This window comes from Penicillium odoratum (assembly GCF_028828045.1).
Source record: "Penicillium odoratum strain IBT 22623 chromosome Unknown utg000005l_segment0_segment0, whole genome shotgun sequence".
Taxonomy (NCBI): domain Eukaryota; kingdom Fungi; phylum Ascomycota; class Eurotiomycetes; order Eurotiales; family Aspergillaceae; genus Penicillium; species Penicillium odoratum.
In genome coordinates this window covers 2,236,121-2,256,920 of record NW_026643147.1, presented here as the reverse complement: position 1 = coordinate 2,256,920, position 20,800 = coordinate 2,236,121, and the positions used below count along the sequence as shown (strand labels likewise).

The 20,800-nt window shown below is 49.5% G+C and overlaps 7 protein-coding genes across 7 annotated transcripts; 5 read left to right on the top strand and 2 right to left on the bottom strand.

The window, feature by feature from the left end:
• Positions 1-652: 652 nt before the first annotated feature.
• Positions 653-3,076, top strand: N7520_006389 (ESCRT-0 subunit protein HSE1; the record flags this gene model as incomplete). The annotated part of the gene is made up of 9 exons (XM_057140323.1): positions 653-692; positions 806-855; positions 920-954; positions 1,031-1,106; positions 1,167-1,265; positions 1,333-1,453; positions 1,511-2,143; positions 2,195-2,398; positions 2,457-3,076. 9 exons carry the CDS (start codon positions 653-655, stop codon positions 3,074-3,076), a joined length of 1,878 nt encoding a protein of 625 aa, XP_056994329.1.
• Positions 3,077-4,026: 950 nt separating this feature from the next.
• pan2n2 (poly(A)-specific ribonuclease) lies at positions 4,027-7,702 on the top strand (the record flags this gene model as incomplete). Its single annotated transcript, XM_057140322.1, has 3 exons — positions 4,027-4,155; positions 4,247-5,544; positions 5,599-7,702. 3 exons carry the CDS (start codon positions 4,027-4,029, stop codon positions 7,700-7,702), a joined length of 3,531 nt encoding a protein of 1,176 aa, XP_056994328.1.
• A 1,162-nt stretch (positions 7,703-8,864) lies between these two features.
• On the top strand, positions 8,865-11,621 carry N7520_006387 (putative translation elongation factor EF-1 subunit; the record flags this gene model as incomplete). Its single annotated transcript, XM_057140321.1, has 5 exons — positions 8,865-9,093; positions 9,159-9,224; positions 9,402-10,130; positions 10,182-10,361; positions 10,414-11,621. The coding sequence occupies 5 exons, from the start codon at positions 8,865-8,867 to the stop codon at positions 11,619-11,621; spliced, it is 2,412 nt and encodes an 803-aa protein (XP_056994327.1).
• A 674-nt stretch (positions 11,622-12,295) lies between these two features.
• Positions 12,296-14,457, top strand: bipA (Hsp70 family ATPase KAR2; the record flags this gene model as incomplete). Its single annotated transcript, XM_057140320.1, has 3 exons — positions 12,296-12,474; positions 12,565-12,729; positions 12,789-14,457. The coding sequence occupies 3 exons, from the start codon at positions 12,296-12,298 to the stop codon at positions 14,455-14,457; spliced, it is 2,013 nt and encodes a 670-aa protein (XP_056994326.1).
• A 244-nt stretch (positions 14,458-14,701) lies between these two features.
• N7520_006385 (DUF967 domain protein) lies at positions 14,702-15,346 on the bottom strand (the record flags this gene model as incomplete). Its single annotated transcript, XM_057140319.1, has 2 exons — positions 14,702-15,256; positions 15,320-15,346. 2 exons carry the CDS (start codon positions 15,344-15,346, stop codon positions 14,702-14,704), a joined length of 582 nt encoding a protein of 193 aa, XP_056994325.1.
• Positions 15,347-17,356: 2,010 nt separating this feature from the next.
• On the bottom strand, positions 17,357-18,644 carry N7520_006384 (zinc-dependent alcohol dehydrogenase; the record flags this gene model as incomplete). Its single annotated transcript, XM_057140318.1, has 4 exons — positions 17,357-17,841; positions 17,906-17,984; positions 18,032-18,405; positions 18,494-18,644. 4 exons carry the CDS (start codon positions 18,642-18,644, stop codon positions 17,357-17,359), a joined length of 1,089 nt encoding a protein of 362 aa, XP_056994324.1.
• Positions 18,645-19,514: 870 nt separating this feature from the next.
• N7520_006383 (ceramidase) lies at positions 19,515-20,702 on the top strand (the record flags this gene model as incomplete). Its single annotated transcript, XM_057140317.1, has 7 exons — positions 19,515-19,564; positions 19,625-19,637; positions 19,703-19,763; positions 19,824-19,964; positions 20,021-20,302; positions 20,358-20,475; positions 20,540-20,702. The coding sequence occupies 7 exons, from the start codon at positions 19,515-19,517 to the stop codon at positions 20,700-20,702; spliced, it is 828 nt and encodes a 275-aa protein (XP_056994323.1).
• Between the last annotated feature and the right edge of the window lie 98 nt (positions 20,703-20,800).

Sequence of the window (20,800 nt, the reverse complement as noted above, 5' to 3'; positions counted from 1 at the left end):
CAGGAGATTGAAGAACTGGAAGCACCCAGAATGCTACATCCAATATCTCCTCTAATTACGAATGGCAATTCTTTTCATATTGACCCTGAAAATATCCTTGTAATTGATCTGGCTGTACCTCCATAGTAATGGACCCAGTGGGGTGTATACCTTCAGCCACGGGCGAACTAGCAAATCAGAATAGCAAAAATGCCGCAGCCTATACAGAAGGCACTTTAATTACTCCCAGAGCTGCGCATTTTCAGATGTGATCAAAGAGGCGACATAATTATTTCTCTATTGAGGCAGATAAGATTTTTTCTGGTTGATGATAGTACTAAGACACATTAATGCGGGATACGCTTGGATTGGAGCTGCCGTTTCACCGTCGTCATTGCTGAGTCAACACCACTTCCGCCCGGACACAACATTGGCACCTAGAAACCAACTCTCTTCTGCTCATCGATCGTGAAACTGCTGTGTTGAGTGACCTATTCTGCTATCTCTTGTTTTCCATTCCCTGTCCTCGCTCCTTCTCCATACACGATCTTCTCCTGAGTTTGGACCCCAACCTAGCCTGCACTTTGCAACATCCTCATTCCCCGCATTGAGCGCTGAGGAGCGGTGCCCGACTTCCCAACTACCCTACATCACTCCAAGATCTAAATTGGCAATGTTTCGCGCCCAGCAGAATGCTTTCGATGACGCGGTCGGTAAGTTCTATACAAAATTTCATGTCTTGAGGCTATACTCCTTCATGCGTCTCTTACGGGTGGAAGCCTGGTCAAAGATAATCGATTGCTGACCCATGGGATTGCTGAAATAGCCAAGGCGACCGACGAGAACCTGACCTCCGAGAACTGGGAATACATTCTTGTGCGTCTTTCCGAGCGACAAGCTCTCGCTATTGAAGCTAATTTGCCGTTATTTTGCGCTATAGGATGTTTGCGACAAGGTTGCTGCCGAAGATTCAGGGTGTGTATCGTCTTTCGAAATTGTGGACATTTACAAGTGTTGAAATGTTACATACTAAGTCTCATTGGTTGCACAGTGCAAAAGAGGCGGTCGCAGCCATGATCAAGAGAATGGCTCACAGAAATGCCAATGTGCAACTTTATACTCTTGAGGTATGACATTCAGCTGTCTATGAGCCCTAGCCGCCTTATTTGCTAATTGCGATATAATAGCTCGGTAATGCGCTGTCACAGAATTGTGGCCCTAAGATCCATCGCGAGTTAGCCTCAAGAAGCTTTACCGATGCGCTCCTGCGCCTGGCAAGTGATCGCGTAAGCATATTCGTTTTGGGGACCTTGAATAATTTGATTTGCTGACCACTTGCGTCTTGTTCTTTAGAATACACACCAACAAGTCAAGTCCAAGATTTTGGAACGGATGGAAGAATGGACGGAGATGTTTTCCTCTAACCCGGACTTTGGGATCATGGAGCAAGCATACATGAAGTTGAAGACGTCAAGTAAGAGACTTGTGCTATGATGATATTCCCCTTGAAACTTCGCTAATATGTCTGCAGACCCCAACCTTCAGCCCCCATCGAAGCCAATAAAGAGTGCGATTACAGACATTGACCGACAGAAGGAGGACGAGGAACTGCAAATGGCATTGGCTCTCTCTGTCAAGGACAAGGCTCCTCCAATCCCCGTTGCTCAGGCCGGCCCATCTGCGGCGGCTGCTACATCGAAACCCGAAACTACCTCACCGGCAGCCGAGTTACCAGCTGCTGCGACCGGACCTGTGCCATCGGGCACGTCGGCTGCTACTGTTTCGCGGGTCCGCGCCCTATTCGATTTTCAACCCTCGGAAGCTGGAGAACTTCAGTTCCGCAAGGGTGATATCATTGCTGTCTTGGAATCAGTCTACAAGGACTGGTGGAAGGGTTCTTTGAGAGGCCAGACGGGAATTTTCCCTCTCAATTATGTAGAGAAACTTACCGACCCTACCGTCGAGGAGCTACAGCGTGAGGTGCAGATGGAGGGCGATGTCTTTGGCCAGATTAAGAACGTCGAGAAACTTCTGACCCTGCTGAGTACTCGAAGCTCAGACCTTAATGTGCAGGAGAACGAGGAGATTACCAATCTCTACCATTCCACTGTTGCTATTAGGCCGAAGCTTATTGAGCTTATTGGGAAATATTCGCAGAAGAAAGGTTCGTACATTTTCGCTGTATGTTGAGGACACTATGCTCACGACTCTCCAGATGAATTCACCCAGCTTAATGAGAAGTTCATCAAAGCCCGCCGTGACTACGAGTCCTTGCTAGAGGCTTCCATGGCTCACCCATCACAGCCATATGCACGACCTGGCCAGCCACAGTATGGGTATCCCGGTGCTGCTCCCGCAGGATACCCTCCCCAAGCAGACCAACGATACTTCAGCCCTCAACCTCAAGGTCAACCTCAAGGTCAGTACAGCCCTAAATACCTCTTCTTGAGAGTTCAGCAATTAATTGTCTTCTTTAGAACCCCAACCCCCACAGGCCCAGCCAAGTGCGTACTATGGTGCGGAGCAGACAATCCCTTACCGTCCTGCGTCTCATTCTCCCGATCCACGTGCGCAGTTTGCAGGTGGACCTCAGCAGCAGCCCATGCCGCAACAGGCACCTCCGTCTGACTCTTATCCACCTGTTGGTCACCGCCCACAATCTACATATGACAATCCGCAGGAATTGGGCACCTCTGTTTATGACTCCCCCGTGGAACATCCTGCTGGTCAGCGCCCAGGCTACCCTCTCAATAGCCAAGCGCCACCGGTCGGCCACCAACAATTCCAACATCCGCAACAGCCACAGGCACAGGAGTACTCATCCCCAGGCTACTCGGGCGAAGAAGCATCTCAGCAATCCCCATCCCAATATCCACCACAGCAATCAACGCAACAGCCTCCATACCCCAACTCCCCGGCCATTCATCAAGCACCCTCTCACCAGCCTCCTCCTGTCCCTGGATCAGCGCAGCCACCCTCACAGTACACTGCCTTTAACCCCGCCCCCTCAGCTCCGCCAGGTGGTGCAGAATACCAGGCATACCAGCCTTCGCAGGGTGGTAATACCCCCTCAAATCCTGCTAATTTCTACAGATAACTGCCTGGGATTTCTACTTGACCAACGGATAATAAATATTAAACGTTGTGGTATTCCAATATTCATTGTTCGCTCACGTGTACCGGATGCTCGCCATTGCCCCATTCCTTGCTAGGCTTTTCTGTGTCTAGATAACTTGTATTTAGCCGATCATTCACAGCTAGTCCATGTTGCAGCATGTTACCAGTACATACTTTGCATTTACCTATGCCTTTTGTATCTACCTCGGCCCCCTCCCTGGTTACCAGATATGTAGGTAGCAATATGAGGTCCCTCTGATTAATAAACTTACATTTCCTATTCGAACATGTCCTGAGCTCTTCAATTGTAATTTGAATTGGGTTGTCATCTAAAATTTGGTCTACCCAAACATATAAACTAAACAGTTGAGCATACTGCCTAGGTAGAATAAATACTCAAGTGCTATACAACTAGTAGTAGATAGTAGGCATATTGATTACATCTCGTTCGCAGCCTTATGGTTGTACAATTACAGTCCATAGAAGTGTAACCCAGATCTCGAAGGTCATGTGATTTGTTATTGGAACTGTGAAAGCGTTATCGGCAATATCTCCACGTGACCATTAGACACCTCAGTTCTGTAACAGTAGGCGGACGACAATAAATATCTCGTACCCAACGACCACTCTCAGTTTTGCGTTGGCATAGGCCGCAGCATTCCATATATCATCACCTAAAACCCGCACGTTTGATTATAGCCCCTGTATCCAACGATCGAACGATTCTCCGATCTGGCTGCCCAAAAGCTCCCACCTTCCCCGCAGTCGCGTCCTTGCTCGCAGACGATGCCCGGCCCTAGCGCATTCCCATGAGGGTGAAGGGCACACTTCCCGAACCAATTTGAATTCGACAGCAAGACTTCGATAAAGGACACCAATACAATAAAATAAAATTCATTCGGGGTGCGTGCCTGGGTTAAGGCCGCCAACATGGAAGCTGATTGGGATGAGCTATCGCGTATCCCGATGCCACCGCCTAGTCCGCATGGGATGCCCACGAATGCGACGGCGGTGGCATTTGATGATGTTATGGAACTTTTGTGGGCTGGAAATGAATATGTGAGTTGCATTTATAGTGCTACTTCTTGAGATGGAATTGTGGAAGACAGGGAAGGGTTAACTAATGCGCTGGTTTTTGTCTTCTTGCTAGGGCCGCATCACTTCTTTCTATGGACCCGAACTTCAACGATATACTTCTGTGCGAGCGCACCCGGTCGCGGAAGGCATGGTTCGACAGATTGCTTTTCACGAGCGCGGTGTGATCTCGTTGTCTTCGAGGAGTGTGCATATGATTACTCGACGCGGTTTGACTCAGTGGCATATTGCCGATGAGGAGATGGTCGATCTTCGATGCATGAGCTTTACAGCACAGACAAACCGGATACTGGTGGCGGGTTGCCAGCGTGTGATGTTTACGATCGATATTGACAAGGGTACGATTGTTGACAAATTGCCTACCGAGCACAATTACACGCTCATGAAGAAGAGTCGGTATTTATGCGCGGCTACAGAGAATGGATCCGTCAATGCCCTCAGTCTCTCGGATTTCAGCGTCGTTAAGTCTTGGAAGGCGCATGGCACTGCTGTTAATGACATGGATGCGCGAAACGACTTGCTGGTTACCTGTGGTTTCTCAGTCCGCCAGCTTGGTTCCTCGATTGTGGATCCGCTGGCCAATGTCTATGATCTGAAGACACTGACACCCTTGCCTCCGATTCCGTTCCATGCTGGTGCAGCATATGTACGAATGCACCCGAAGCTACATACGACGAGTTTTGTGGCGTCGCAGACTGGGCAGCTCCAAGTTGTCGATCTGATGAACCCCAATTCTGTCAATTTACGACAAGCGAATGTCACATTGATGCTTGGACTCGAGATTTCACCTTCTGGAGAGGCCTTAGCCATCAACGACGCGGAATGCTCGATTCATCTCTGGGGTTCACCAACCAAGATTCATTTCAATGAAATGAGCAAAGAAACTGAGTTCGCAGACGTACCGACTCGATCGCCGGCCATTGATTGGTCGCCTGAGACCCCGCTGAACATGGTCGGAATGCCGTATTATCACGATCGCCTCTTCTCGGCATGGCCCAGTCATCTTACGTTCGAGGTCGGAAGCCCACCGGCACAACTCGATCAATCTTTGCTTCCATATTTGCGCCAAGCAGAACTGGGCCATGGTGCTCCGAATCCACGAAAGACACGACGATACCAGATCGAGAACACTCGCGCTTTGACTACCGCAGAGCCAGCCTTGATTGCACCTAAATTCCTCAGTGAAAAGGCCAGGGATCATCATAAATCCAAGTCTGATGGTTCAATCGCTGATGCGGCTGAGGCACTGGCGGGTGCAAAGATCAACGGCGAGAGTGATGATGATCCACTGCTCAAATACAGCAATGTCGAGATCAAATATAGTCGGTTTGGTGTCGACGATTTTGACTTCCGGTAAGAGATTATCTACTCACTGAAAGTCGTGGAACTTGCTTACACTCAATACAGATTCTACAACAAGACCAGATTCTCTGGGCTCGAAACCCACATCGCAAACTCCTTTACCAACTCCCTCCTTCAGCTTTTTAAGTTCATTCCTTTGTTCCGAAACCTCGCTCTCCACCATGCGGCTGGCTCCTGTATCTCTGAATATTGCTTGCTGTGCGAGTTAGGCTACCTGTTTGACATGTTGGAAAAAGCGAATGGCCAGAATTGCCAGGCGACCAATCTGCTCAAACTATTCAGCAGCTTCCGGGAGGCCTCAAACATGGGGCTGTTGGAAGAAAACCTTACAAATAAGTCTCTCTCTACAGCTATTCAGGCGGTAAATCGCTTCTTCTTGACACAAATATCGTGTGACTTCCGTACCATCCAACCCAATTCCGAAGAGCTGGACGAGCGCCTCTCCACATATGCTTCTGAGTCGATCCGATGCATGTTCTGTCAGAATGAAACTGTTCGCCCAGGAAACTCTCTCGCCAATGAGCTTCTTTACCCAAACATGGATATGAAACAGGCGCGACGCAATCCTGCTTTCCGATTCTCCAACATCTTGCGTGCTAGCATTGAACGTGAAACGCAGAATCGCGGTTGGTGCAACTACTGCCGTCGATACCAACAGGTCATGATTCGAAAGACTGTGCACCGGATGCCTCTTGTCTTGCTCCTCAATGCCGCTGTTTCAACCAATCCCATATGTCGCAGACTGTGGGCTATTCCTGGGTGGTTGCCTGACGCAGTAGGCATAATCATCGACAATGGTCAAGTAATGTGTTTCGAGGGCGAGGAGCTTCAATTGAGAATGCAGAGTAATACACCCGGGTTGGTAGTGTATGATCTGGTAGGCCTTGTGGCCGAGATTGACATTACAGAACACCAAAAGCCGCATTTGGTGTCTTTTATCAACGTCTCGGTTTCAGAGCAAGAAACCCAGGAACCAAGCAAATGGCACTTGTTCAATGACTTTTTGGTTACCGAAGTGGACCGTGATGAGGCATTGGGCTTCACACAGAATTGGAAGCAACCTTGCGTGCTGGCTTTCCAGGCACGAGATCCCCGTCACGCTGTTGATGACTCGTGGAAGAATGCCCTCGATAGCACTTTACTTTTCCGTGGGGTGTCATCGAATGGCGGACGCCAGGTTGAGTCTTGTATTGCCCTTAGCGAGGAAGAAAAACCGAAGCCTGGTACGCCCGTGGCGCTCGACACCGAGTTCGTCGATCTCGAGAAAGCTGAGATAGATGTCAAGGCCGATGGGTCGCAAGAAATTGTTCGGCCCAACAAGAGCGGACTTGCTCGAGTCTCTGTTCTACGTGCTTCAGGTATCCAGGAGGGTGTGCCCTTCATTGATGACTACATCACAATTCGTGAACCAATTGTCGACTATGTCACACAGTACTCTGGCATCAAGCCTGGCGACCTGGATCCACGAACTAGCGAACATAACCTTGTGCCGCTTAAGACCGCGTACAAGAAGCTGTGGCTTCTTCTCAATTTGGGATGTATTTTTGTGGGCCATGGCTTAGCCTCCGATTTCCGCAAAATCAACATCCAAGTGCCCAAGTCGCAAACTGTTGATACCCAGTACCTCTTCTTCCACCCCGGCAAGAGCCGTCGCCTTAGTCTTCGTTATCTGGCCTGGGCTGTGTTCAAGGAGTATATCCAAGAAGAACCGAACCCGGAGGATATTCAGGGACACGACTCCATTGAAGATGCACGTATGGCCATGCGTCTATGGAAGAAGTTCCAGGAATACGAGGACGCCGGCATCGCCAATCAGATGCTGGAAGAAATCTTCCGCGAAGGATCCAAACTCGGCTTCCGCCCCCCTCCTAAGAACGCCACAGTCACCGTTCTTTCTCGTCCCGGAACTGCCGTTACTTTGCAGAATGGCAGTGGCCGCAATACCCCCTCTACGCCCGACGCCAGTGCTGCAGCTGCAGCTACAGCAGCCACCGTGGTGGCCAACTCTGCCGCTGCAAATGCGGCACCTATAAGTGCCCCTAGCACCCCTCGTCAAGCTTTCCGGCGATCGATCGCCCTCACCCCAAGCAATGTCAGCTTTTCTGGGCCCGGCTCGGGCGACTTCTTTAGTGAGAGTCCATTGCGATAGATGTGTCTTTTTTTGCTTTAGCTTGGTGACCTTTGCCTTCTGCCTTCGGTCTTGGCGACCTTCATGACTAGCAGGTCTGTATAGACGTACGGCCTATTTAACTCATGAATACAGAAATACATAAATACACATAGTCTCGATTCTATCATTCTTTAGTAAAAAGTATTCAGAAACTGTCGGCGGTGTAGAATCTTCTACAGGTTAAAAACCTTCCAAATACGTTCGATATAGCGAGCGCGGTGGCAACATGCTGATGTCAATGGTCGGCAGGATAGCAAGTTACTCTGTGAGAATGAAGATCGATAACGACGTGCGTGTGCCTTTAGAACAGGCCATCGCATTCTATCGTGCATGTGCCCACAACAAGGTGCCTATCGACATGGTGACTTATCCTCGAGAAGAGCAATGTATTGTTGAAAGAGGACATGTCCTTGACATGTGGGATCGGATGAAGAGGTTTGATCATCTTCACTTACAGTGATCTGGGAAATGATGTGCCGGGTCTTCCTAGTAATTGGCGACTCGATCTTTATTCTCATTGAGCAACTTGCTATCCAGGCAACCATGGACATCAACATGTTGCCACCGCGCTGGCTATATTGAACATACTTATTTACTTATGCGTGCTCTTCCCTTTCTACATTTCTTTCTTCCTTCCTGTCGTTCCTCTTTCTAGTGTTGATTTTTCAATTAATAGACATAGTATACTGCATATTGGCGGATTGCTGGCATATAGATGGGCATATGTCTAATCTGCCCTAATGGTGAAATTGCAGTTTTATCTTAAATTTGTAGATTTGTAAATTATTGTTACTGAAACTTGGGGATTTCTAGTTTCCTGCTATTTGATGTGATTTAAGCTGATCTGTTCGCATGATACGGTTATGGGAGTCGGGTAGATACTACAGCAGTGGAGAATGACGTGGTCCGCTCCCGTCACGGGTCCAAACAAGACCTTCTTTCCTCCTCAACTCATTTCTTACCTTCTTTCCAAGGTTGCGACCGAAGAACTCTTCTGAATCGTTTGCGCTAGCCAGCTACCAGCTCCTAGCTATTCATTCGTTCATTGACTTGTCACACCTTGTGAAATACTCGTTTACCCCGCCCCTCCCCACCAGCTCACAGCTTTCCGAGCCTGGTCGCAGACCCCCACCAAGCGCCAATGTCGAGACACCGCGTGAAAAATGTTGGATACGATGACGATGATTATTCCGATGATGGTTATGACTCGCCTGATCCTGAAGAACAGGAACACTTACAACGGTGCACTGAGGATGTCCTTTCGCAGCTCCGCGAGGGGCAGCCGTCGGTGACTGCTACCAAGACAGAGATCCAGGAGGCGCTGTGGCACTACTATAATGATGTAGAAAAGTCGGTCAATTATCTACGAGGTTTTTTTTCCCATCCCAGTATTCATTCACTGAAGAATCCTTTGCTAATTGTTGGTTTCTTTTAGGCAAAAAAGAGAAGGAGATCAAGAAGCAGCAAGTACCTGCTGCGTCGCTGAAGAATAAAGCTCAAGGTAAGCTATTCGATTACTTGCATAATTTTTGTTTCTCAATGTGTTATGGCTGGGCTCGACTTGTGGTGAAATGGTCGGTTGAATGATCTTAAAAGGTGTGTCGAGAATATTCCCAGTTACCACGGAAATCTTTTTCAAACGCTGAAGACTTCGCGACTGACATCACACTGTTGGAAGATTGGGCATATATTCTAACTGGTCTCCCAGTGCCGGTGTATCCAGCACCTATTTCTCCTCCGATAGCGCACTTTTCGGCTGCTGAATTTTTTCGCGACTCTCCTTGGCTTAATGTTCCACCCCACCGAAGGGCGGATATATTGGTAGAGCCTTTATATCCTCGAATGGGACTGCTGGGTGGTGCGGGTGAAGGTGGGGGCAAGGTTTCCAAACTTGCGGCACTGGCTGCAGCACGCAAACAGAAGGAAGGTAGCAAGGCTAGCTCCCCTCCAGAAGCGTCACAGCCTGGTCAATCCGAAAAGCCATCGGCTGGACAGAAGATCTCTTTGCGCGACAGGCTCGCTGCGAGCAGATCACCAAAGCCTGCTGAAGGTCTAGGTGGGCTGCGGCGATTGGGAAAGCCTGCGCCTGCACCAGCCCAGAAGCCGACTTCACCGGAACCCGTGGACGTTGTCCCAGCTGTCCAATCCGGATTCTTGGAGCAAGCTGAAAAAGAGATCAGCGTAAACTTAGAGCCAACACCGCCGCCTGAGATCCGTGCGGCGCCTTCCATGTTTGCTAGTGCCATTCTTGGCAATCAATCAGGACCGACCAAGGCCGAGCCTAGCCACATCCCTTCGCAGAACGTCGATCTGCTCCAAATATACGGGCAGGACCATACTGAACCTTTTGACTTTGCAGGTCCTAGCCCCGATGATGTGGTGCTCAATGCTCAAAATAAAGCTAAAGGTTTGGCGATTCGCACAAAGGTTTGAAATCTACTCGCCTAATGCCGTGTAGGATTCAAATCCAAAACTGCTGCCTCCAAGGCAGGCGACAAGAAGGGCCAAGCCGATCTTGCTGGCGACATGAATGATCTCTCAGTAGCGGAGAAAGTGACTGTCAAGAGCAAGAATTTGGATGTCCTCGCAGAATACAACAAGTCAACACGGAAGAAGTCTGCCAACTTTGTGGTGATTGGTAGGATTTCTTTTAATATGCCAAATGGAATATATCGCTAACCGGAATCTAGGGCATGTCGATGCTGGAAAGAGTACGTTGATGGGGAGGTTGTTAGCAGATCAGGGGGCGATAGACCAGCGTACACTGGAAAAATATCGCAAGGAGGCGGAGAAGATCGGGAAAGGCTCATTTGCCCTGGCATGGGTTTTGGATCAGGGATCGGAGGAGCGTGCACGCGGTGTTACAATCGATATTGCGACGAACCAGTTCGAGACCGATACCACTGCATTCACCATTGTTGATGCCCCAGGGCATCGAGACTTTGTACCCAACATGATTGCCGGTGCCAGCCAGGCAGACTTCGCGGTCTTGGTGATCGATTCTAGCGTGGGCAAGTTCGAATCAGGCCTCAAGGGCCAGACTAAAGAACACGCTCTGCTCGTGCGCAGCATGGGCGTCCAGAAGATTGTGGTCGCTGTCAACAAGATGGATACAGTCCAATGGGACAAGGCCCGATTTGAGGAGATCGAGCAGCAAATCTCATCATTTTTGACCACGGCTGGGTTTCAAGAAAAGAACATTTCGTTTGTGCCGTGCTCGGGCGTGTTGGGAGACAACATCAGCCGACGCAGTGAAGATCCCCACGCATCGTGGTATGCTGGCCGGACATTGATTGAGGAACTGGAGACCTCGGAGCCTTCCACCCACGCGCTTGATAAGCCACTGCGTATGACGATTGGCGATGTTTTCCGTGGTGGCGTGCAGAATCCGATCTCGATTTCAGGTCGCCTGGACGCTGGCAGCTTACAAGTTGGTGATCAGATCCTAACGATGCCCAGTGGTGAGACAGCCTTGATTCGCAGTTTGGAGGTAGACGGCGAGACCAGTGACTGGGCTGTAGCCGGTCAGAATGTGGTGTTGAACCTGGCCAATATCGACCCAGTGCACTTGCGCTCTGGGGACGTGGTGTGTCGTTCGTCCTCGCCAATCCCCACCATCACCAGCTTTACAACCAAGGTTCTGGCCTTTGAACATCTGATGCCCATGCTTGTGGATGTACACCGAGGTCGTCTTCATGTCCCTGGCCGGATCAGCAAATTGGTTGCGTCTCTAGATAAAGCGTCGGGCCTGCCTATCAAGAAGCGGCCCAAAATTGTGGCTCCAGGCACAGTGGCGCGTGTGGTTGTGGAGATGGATACCGCGGTGCCTCTCGAGGCGCCGACGAGGATTGTTTTACGCACCGGTGGATCGACTGTGGCAGCTGGGTTGTTAGAATAAGCCTATACTTCAATCTACTATAATCCCACCTCAATGTTTTCTACTATCTTTGAGAGTGTCCATGTAATTCAATGTTGGTATGGAGAAGGCGGTATAAATCGGTTTCTACTCTGTGGTCCCTGCGGCTCTGTCGATCCCTGGGTGTAATTCTCATACATTCTAGAAAAGTCCCAAGGATTGATGTACAAAATGACCACTTTAGTCATACAGGCCACTACTCTTCCAACTTCTTCAAAATGTATATACGTTTTCCAAATAGTGGTTCAGCCAAGTGTAAGTACCCGGGACTGTTCTTTCTAGTAATTTCGATTATTTGTTTTAGTTTGGTCCCGGACCCACCAGGCTGCCCGCTCTCCACCAATCAACACGCAAGGAGTGACCTGAACAGCGTCCACGGAAAAGGACAGCATGGCGCTATTCGAACCCTTAATACAAGTAACCCTCTTTTGCTCCATCTTCCTCTTCTCTTCTTCACTCCCCTTCCGACCACCCACCCACCCTACGAAACCCACCTTGAGGGTCCTTGAGTACAACACTTGAGTTGAACTCTGCGCTGTTACACCAAGAGCGCGTGAAGCTTCGATCTCGATAGCTTCTACTTTTTCTTCCTCCCCCATTGGGTGTTCCTGGTTCGGAAGAATCTTGATTTAATATCTTTAACACTTATAATCACAATGGCGGGAATCGCAAACCGCAATGGCGCGTCCAAGCCCTTCGCTTGGACCACCGTCTTCTACCTTCTCATGGTCCTGATCGCGCCCATGGCCTTGTTCAGCGGTAGCGCACAGGCTCAGGACAACGACGTTGAAAACTATGGCACTGTTATTGGTATCGATTTGGGAACTACTTACTCGTACGTGATCCCATTGACTACTTGGATTTGTTTTTCTTCTCTCGTTGGTAACATGAGGCCAAAATGACACGTGGCTAACTATTTCTGCAGTTGTGTCGGTTTGATGCAAAATGGCAAGGTCGAGATTCTTACCAACGACCAAGGAAACCGTATCACTCCTTCTTACGTCGCCTGGACCGATGAGGAGCGCCTCGTCGGTGACGCCGCCAAGAACCAATACGCCGCCAACCCTACCCGCACCGTCTTTGACGTCAAGTGAGTGCCCAGAATATGGTGAAAGATTGATGAACTAGACCGGCTAACAACTGCAATAGGCGTTTGATTGGTCGCAAGTTTGACGACAAGGTCACCCAGCAGGACGCCAAGAACTTCCCCTTCAAGGTTGTCAACAAGGATGGCAAGCCCAACGTTAAGGTCGAGGTGAACAAGGTGGCCAAGGTCTTCACCCCTGAGGAGGTCTCCGCCATGATTCTCGGAAAGATGAAGGAAATTGCCGAGAGCTACCTGGGCAAGGCTGTCACCCACGCCGTTGTCACTGTTCCCGCCTACTTCAACGATGCTCAGCGTCAGGCTACCAAGGATGCCGGTACCATTGCCGGTCTCAACGTTCTCCGTGTCGTCAACGAGCCCACCGCCGCCGCTATCGCCTACGGTCTGGACAAGACCGGTGACGAGCGCCAGGTTATTGTGTACGACTTGGGTGGTGGTACCTTCGATGTCTCCCTCCTGTCTATCGACCACGGTGTCTTCGAGGTTCTGGCTACCGCTGGTGACACCCACCTGGGTGGTGAGGACTTTGACCACCGTGTTATGGACTACTTCACCAAGCTCTACAACAAGAAGCACAACGTCGATGTCACCAAGGATCTGAAGGCCATGGGTAAGCTGAAGCGTGAGGTTGAGAAGGCCAAGCGTACTCTGTCTTCCCAGATGTCTACTCGCATTGAGATTGAGGCCTTCCACAACGGCGAGGACTTCTCCGAGACTCTTACTCGCGCTAAGTTCGAGGAGCTGAATGTCGATCTGTTCAAGAAGACCCTCAAGCCCGTTGAGCAGGTGCTCAAGGACGCTAAGGTCAAGAAGTCCGAGGTTGATGACATTGTTCTTGTAGGTGGTTCCACTCGCATTCCCAAGGTCCAGGCTCTTCTCGAGGAGTACTTCGGTGGCAAGAAGGCCAGCAAGGGCATCAACCCCGATGAGGCCGTCGCTTTCGGTGCCGCTGTCCAGGGTGGTGTTCTCTCCGGTGACAAGGCCACTGAGGATATCGTTCTTATGGATGTTAACCCTCTTACCCTCGGTATCGAAACTACTGGTGGTGTTATGACCAAGCTTATCCCCCGTAACACCGTCATCCCTACCCGCAAGTCGCAGATTTTCTCGACTGCCGCTGACAACCAGCCCACCGTGTTGATCCAGGTGTACGAGGGTGAGCGCTCGATGACCAAGGACAACAACATGCTCGGCAAGTTCGAGTTGACCAACATTCCTCCTGCCCCTCGTGGTGTCCCTCAGATCGAGGTCGCCTTCGACCTGGATGCCAACGGTATTCTCAAGGTTAGCGCCAGCGACAAGGGCACTGGCAAGGCCGAGTCCATTACTATCACCAACGACAAGGGTCGCCTCTCCCAGGAGGAGATTGAGCGCATGGTCGCTGAGGCCGAGGAGTTCGCTGAGGAGGACAAGGCTATGAAGGCCAAGATCGAGGCCCGTAACGGTCTGGAGAACTACGCCTTCAGCCTGAAGAACCAGGCCAACGACGAGGAGGGTCTTGGTGGCCAGATCGACGAGGATGACAAGCAAACCATTCTGGATGCTGTCAAGGAGACCATCGACTGGCTCGAGGACAACGCTGCCACCGCCACCGCCGAGGACTTTGAGGAGCAGAAGGAGCAGCTCTCTAGTGTCGCTTACCCGATCACTAGCAAGCTGTACGGCTCTGCTCCCACCGAGGACGATGAGCCCTTGGACCATGACGAACTGTAAAATTATCTCGTTTTTTGAGGCATTACCCATGGAGTTTATTATCTGTTTTATCTGTTTATGTTTGTACTCCTGAATCTGCGCGAGGTTGGTATCCTTCGCCGCACGAGTCGTTGGACTCTTCCAAATACCACGATACCTTCTACATTTACTTGAATCTTCCATACCAACTTGTATTGATCAATAGTAGCTTAGTACTCTATTACTGTGGATCTTTCGACACTGCGAAGTATATATTGTGATTAGCCTAATTTCCCTGAGCAACAAGCTCCTTAATAGTCTCCGCCACAACCTGATGATCATCCTCCTGCTTCAATCCACTAACAACCACAACAGCAACAACCCCATCAACCCCACGCACACGAATAGGATATCCACCTCCATGGATAGCATACTCATCTGCAACAGCACCCCCATTCCCACTCGCAAGAGCGAACTTCTTCACAAAAGCACTTTCAATAGCGTCAGCGCTCGCAGCAAATCCAAGCCCCGATGCAACCTTCTGTCGCATCGTCCAGCTTGACACACCCCACCGCAGGACAGTGTTCCGCTTCCGTCGCACCCAGTTCTCGTTATCGGGGATTGTTCCACTTTCCGTGGCTGATTGGAAGAGGATGTGGAGGCTTCCGCCGCCGCTTGTGGCGGTGGCCAGGGCGATGGAGATCAGGGTTGGCTTGCGTTGGTTGTCGGGGAGTGAGAGGATGCGGTTGCGGAGGGCATTTCCTAGTTTCCAAGCTGTATCAGCTGTGAAGGACTGGAAGATTTGCTCAGGGCTTGTTTCTTGGGCGATGAGGACTTGTGCCTGTTTGTTGCTGGTTGATTAGCTTTTGATCTACGATAAGTAAGATTGGTTCATTTGACTTACGTCCGTGCTGGGTGCTGAGAGAGCCATAATTGAATGTGTGGATGTGATAGTTGGATGGAGTATGGTTCCAGTCAAGTTGGTCCGGGGGTGTGCGGAGGGATATTGTTTGCCAGTGGACCCTGCGGATATAATCTACTCCGGTATGAGTCGATGCGGAGAAGAATTGAAGAAAATGAAAGATTTAGAAAGGTATACCTCGGGCCGTGCACTTCTACTTATAGTTATTGGATTTACCAGTAAAATGTTTCGGGTTTCATCTGCTGAAAAATCCACAGTGATTTCATGGAAGGTCCAGTCGAGGATTACCTCATCTGTCACCGAGACAGCCCCGCATTGACTCCGCATATAACCTAGGAAAGGCTCTAATGTATCTCTATGTAGAACACCCACTCCATGCCTCCTAAACGAGCTTGCGATCTTTGTATCACCCGGAAGGTCAAGTGCAGTGGCTCTTGGCCCTGTGACACATGTCGTGATGCCGTCAATCGCGTCTCTTGTACTTATCTCAAACCCCCTCGGAAGAGAGGTCCCAAAGCTAGACGAGCAGCTAGTCGGACACGCGATCTGGAAGAACATCATGGATCCTGGGAGGCCCATAAAGCAGTATTCCATGCTGAACTCACTCTGCCGTCAAATAACTGCGGTCCGAGCTATATATCGAAGGCGGTGTTAGCACCAATAATTCGTCTTTATCAGCAGTATTCATATAGCGTCTGGCCTGTTCTCAATGGAGATGTTCTCTTGCACAGATTAGAAGATTTTGACCCAGAGAATATGGGGCACGAGACTGAGAACATCGCGTGTCTTGCAACAGCACTCTGTGCGGCGACGATGGCGCAATTGCATCTTGGACCCGTGGTGGATGGAACACGTGCTATTGATAGCACCACCTTGGCACAAGCTTGTCTACGTATACGGGGTCATTGTGAAAGGCACAAGGAGCATCTGGATATCAGTAGCCTTCTGGTCTCGTTCTTTTTGCACGTTTACCATGCCAAGGTAAATCAGCGTACATCGGCGATGATGTATATCCAGGAAGCTATCTCCGGCGCCCGCTTATTACGACTGGATGGACCAGGACCGTTTAATGATGCGATTTGTGATTTAATTGCGAATAAAAGTCTGGTGTTTCCGTTACTTTGGGTATCAGAGAGGTGAGAATTCAAGAATCAAAGTTCGATAAGCCTTGCTTATATGTATGGATTTGAAGAGGGTATGCAATGCACCTGGGTTTGTCACCATCATATGTTGACTCACCACATTTGGAACACCTTGAGAATGCCCCTGGTATCGACGTCCACGCTCAAGGTCTTTTGGACCTCGTCAAGTTGTTCGTGGCTTTCAACCAGATATCAGTTCGTCGTGGACTTAGGGTCAGAACCGACCCCACCTTACCCTTGACTGATACCGAGGCAAGGCTGTCCACACTGTGTTTGAAACTCACAGATCAGATCTCAACAAGAACTGCAGATTGTCACATCACCCGTGAGTGGATGAGGACAATCCTCTGGCAAGAAGCACTCTCGCTAGGCCTGCTATCCTCATCATCCAGCACATCTATCATGAGCTTCTCGTTTCCAGCACAAGTGGGTCGTGATCTGCTTCACTCTTTAAGACATTTTTCTCAATCCGATCTATTGCCATTGGGGCGAGACCAGGTACGCTGTACCTGAAATGGTGATTTTCTTGGGAAACGGAGTTAACCCACAGTATAGTTGCTGAAGTGCTTTGAAGTTGCGAATTCTCTAGCAGACACCGTGCTTCTTACTTCCGCTAGATCACATCGAGGATTTGAATTGGGCCCACAGGACTTCTTGCATGCCCTCTACCAGAAACTTCTGCCTTTCCTAGAGCAGGACGCTATTTTAAAGTCGATTCTTCGCGGTAAAACGGCCGAGGTTCTTGTCATGGCACCTGCGCGGTTACTGGCAAGACAAATCGATGAACACCAACATGCATCAAGAGCAGAGCAACTTCAATCATATGAAAATGTCGTGTTTAATGCTGATATTTAGATCTGGTTCTGTGTTCTCCAAATCATTCCGTAAGCTGAATCACAATACGTCCTGCAATATCTCCCTTCTCCATCTCCTCATAAATCTGCGGCAGGTCCTTGAATGGGCGGACCTTGACGACAGGCTTCACGACGCCACGTCGCACCAATTCAATAGCTTCCATGCATTCTTTCAAGGAGCCCACCAGATTACCGGTGATTCTCAGCCCCTTGATGACAATCGTGCAAATTGGTGTCTCGAGACAGGGTCGACCTGGTGGGATTCCGACACAGCTGAGCGTACCACCCACTCGCAGCATTTCGCATGCATGAGCAAATGCCTTGGCATTACCAGCGGTCACAACCACCGCGTGTGCTCCCAGACCAGTGATTTCCTGCACCTTTCTAATAGGATCCTCGGTAGCGAAGTCAATGAACTCCTGAGCTCCAATGCCGCGAATGAAATCTGCCTTTCCGGGACCCGTGTCCACGCCAATAACCAAAGCACCCTGCGCCCTGGCATATTGTACTGAGAAGAAGCCGGTTATCAGTAAAACTTTCGTCTTTCGTCATGCCATCAAAGGGACTCTTACCAGCCAAGTGCCCAAGACCTCCACCTGCCCCCACAACCACAAGCCAATTTCCAGGCCGAAGGTTTGCATTCAAGACTGCCTGTGCTATCATTAATCACAGCACTGGAATTGAATTGTTGCACACACCTTATACGCCGTCAACCCTGCACAAAGCACAGGTCCCATAACCTTTGGATCAATATCATCCGGCAACACAGTCAAATAATCTGCATCCAACGCAATATACTGCTGGAAGCTTCCATCCTCATGATGAAGGTGATTCGTCGCGTTCGTGCAATACTGCTCTGTACCCGCAAGGCAGAACTCACAACGCCGACAGATGCGACTCGCAAAGCGGATTCCAACTAGTCCGCCGACTTTAATCCCCGTGCTGTGCGTGATATCTGGGCCTATGGCCACAATTTGTCCGATTCCCTCGTGGCCGCCGACGTGGGGTAGTTTGATGTTCGTGATTGGATTCCCGTCTGGGCCGGCTGCTGTGCCAGACTTGGTGTGGAGGTCTTTAGAATAGAAGAAAGGAGTGAGCTGGAGGATCTCCAGAAATTTTCAATGGAGATCAATGTGGAACATGATAATAATTGCACTTACCACTCTGGCAGACGCCGCTGTAGAGCACTTTGGCGAGGACTTCATTCCGACCTGGGGAAGGGACGGGATAATCTGTTTTGAACTCAACCTCTCCGCCGAGGCTGCGCACAAGTGCGACTATTTGCGTTTGGGGGATGTCAATGGAGTCCATGGTTACTGTGATTTGAGATTTTAAATGTGAGAAACTATGTATAAGAAGCAAGGTTGGTTGGACAGAAGAATGGTGTTGTTTTATTTCCAGCATGGGGGAAACAACTTTCTATTTATGTTTTTCTCCATACCACAGACAACGTTCATTTCAGTCCATTCTTATAATATCTCAATGGCGTCGACTAGCCCGGTTCAAATCGAGTACGATCGAAACAGGAAATATCATCGCGGGGTTTATCCCCGTAACGTGGGATGTTCTCCCCATTTACAAGTGAATTTTCTCCTCTCCTTTCTCCGTTCAGATATGTAGGTGACAAGGTACCTTACCTTCCACAGGCCCATGCATATTCTGATGTACAAGTGGGGTTCAAGTTAACTCGCAGAGGTCCCTGCACGAAATATTTGTGGCAAGCGTAGATCTAGACTCGGAGTAATATCGTATTCAACTGCTTAAGTCGGTGCTATTTCTCCGAACCAATTCTCCGAGGGTGGAGGAGCTTTTGGGACATCAATGGAGATGGGGAATAATCTACAGGAGCAAGGTTCCAAGGTTTACATTAGATAATCACTGCCGAGGTAATTAAGTGTTACATTCCTTTTTCTTTTTACTGTATTTTACTTTTTACATGAACACTGCCTATGGTTCAGGAAGTAGTAGAATTATGAATGAAGCTATAGAGAAGGAGAAAATGACGTCAGAGAGTTGAACAGATGCCTGATATTCGAGGTGTCAAAGGCTTTCATTTTGCCGCCACGTGGGGTTGGGCGGTCGCGGCTCTGGCCGGGTTGTTGTTGATCCTTGGAAAGTTGACTCAAGTCCCTCTTGCACAACTTTCTTGGCATCCCACGCGTGAGTGTCGTTATTGGCACGATGACTTCGTCCGTAAATCCATTTTGGGGCGCCCAAACCTCTTATCTCAAGTAAGTTGGCATCCAGACCAACTGAATCCTATCCCTAGATCAGCTATTAATTTGTCCCAGCTTTTGCGAAGAGGTAAACCTGTTTTTCTTGGGACATTTGCCTGTCTTTGCCGTCTAATACCGGAGTTCTCTAAGTAGGACTATGTTATCACTCGGTTTGTTGCGGAGTTCATCAATACATTCAGCAGTTTGATCTACAGTATGTTAAGCGAATCCCGGTTATCCCCGAAAGGAATCTCTCACTAACGAGCAACGTCAGTGATCTTTGGAATATATGGCTTGGTCCAGCTTCGGAAGAAGCAGCAGGCTGGTCTTCGCCGCATGTCTTACTGCGGCTTGATTGGAGTAGGCGTCTGCTCTGCTGCCTATCATATGACTCTTAAATATCCCACACAGATGTGTATGTCTCTACCTGCCCAGATTGCTTATATCTATCTTACACTATTTGACTACCAGCGGATGAATTGTCAATGCATCTCTTGACAACGCCTTTGCTATACCGGATTCTCACGTTCCAAGCCAGCCCGTACCGCACCAAGATCACTGGGGCTATTCTACTGACCTTGTTTACCATTGTGATGGTCGTCCACATGGTCATGGACGAGTTCATTGTGCATGCTGTGTCGTTTGGGCTGGCAGTATATTTGATCGCAAGATATACGATCAAAATGATCCCCGAACAAATTCCGGATCCATTCCTTCGGAAGAAGATTCAGCGTTTTTCATTCCTTGGCTGCTGTACGCTTCATTCCCCGATCAAGAACAACAGAAGAGCATGACTAACAGATGATAGTTTCCTTCATCTTTGGATATTGCGTGTGGCTCATTGATGAATTTTGTTGTAGCAATCTCACCCAAATCCGACACGCAGTCGGTCTGCCCCTGGCATTTTTGTTTGAATTCCACGGATGGTATGTTGCGTCATTTAATACCGATATCTGACGAATTGAAGTCCAAATATCTAATCAAAAATAGGTGGCACTTTTTCACGGCCATTGGTGGCTATGTTGCCGTTGCAACTGTGGACCTTATCACCTCGGGCGAGGTGCACCAGGATCCCACCGATAGCCTTGCCTGGCCGGCTCCTCTGATGGCAAGACTCGTTGAACCCAGAGTGGATATCATGAAAAAGAAGTGATCCATGCGATTGGGGTTTTTGGATTCCCAATTGCTGCGTCAGCTAGAATGTGGTTTACCAGGATGGTGCTGGAACTGCTCGGCGAACTATGTTTCCGC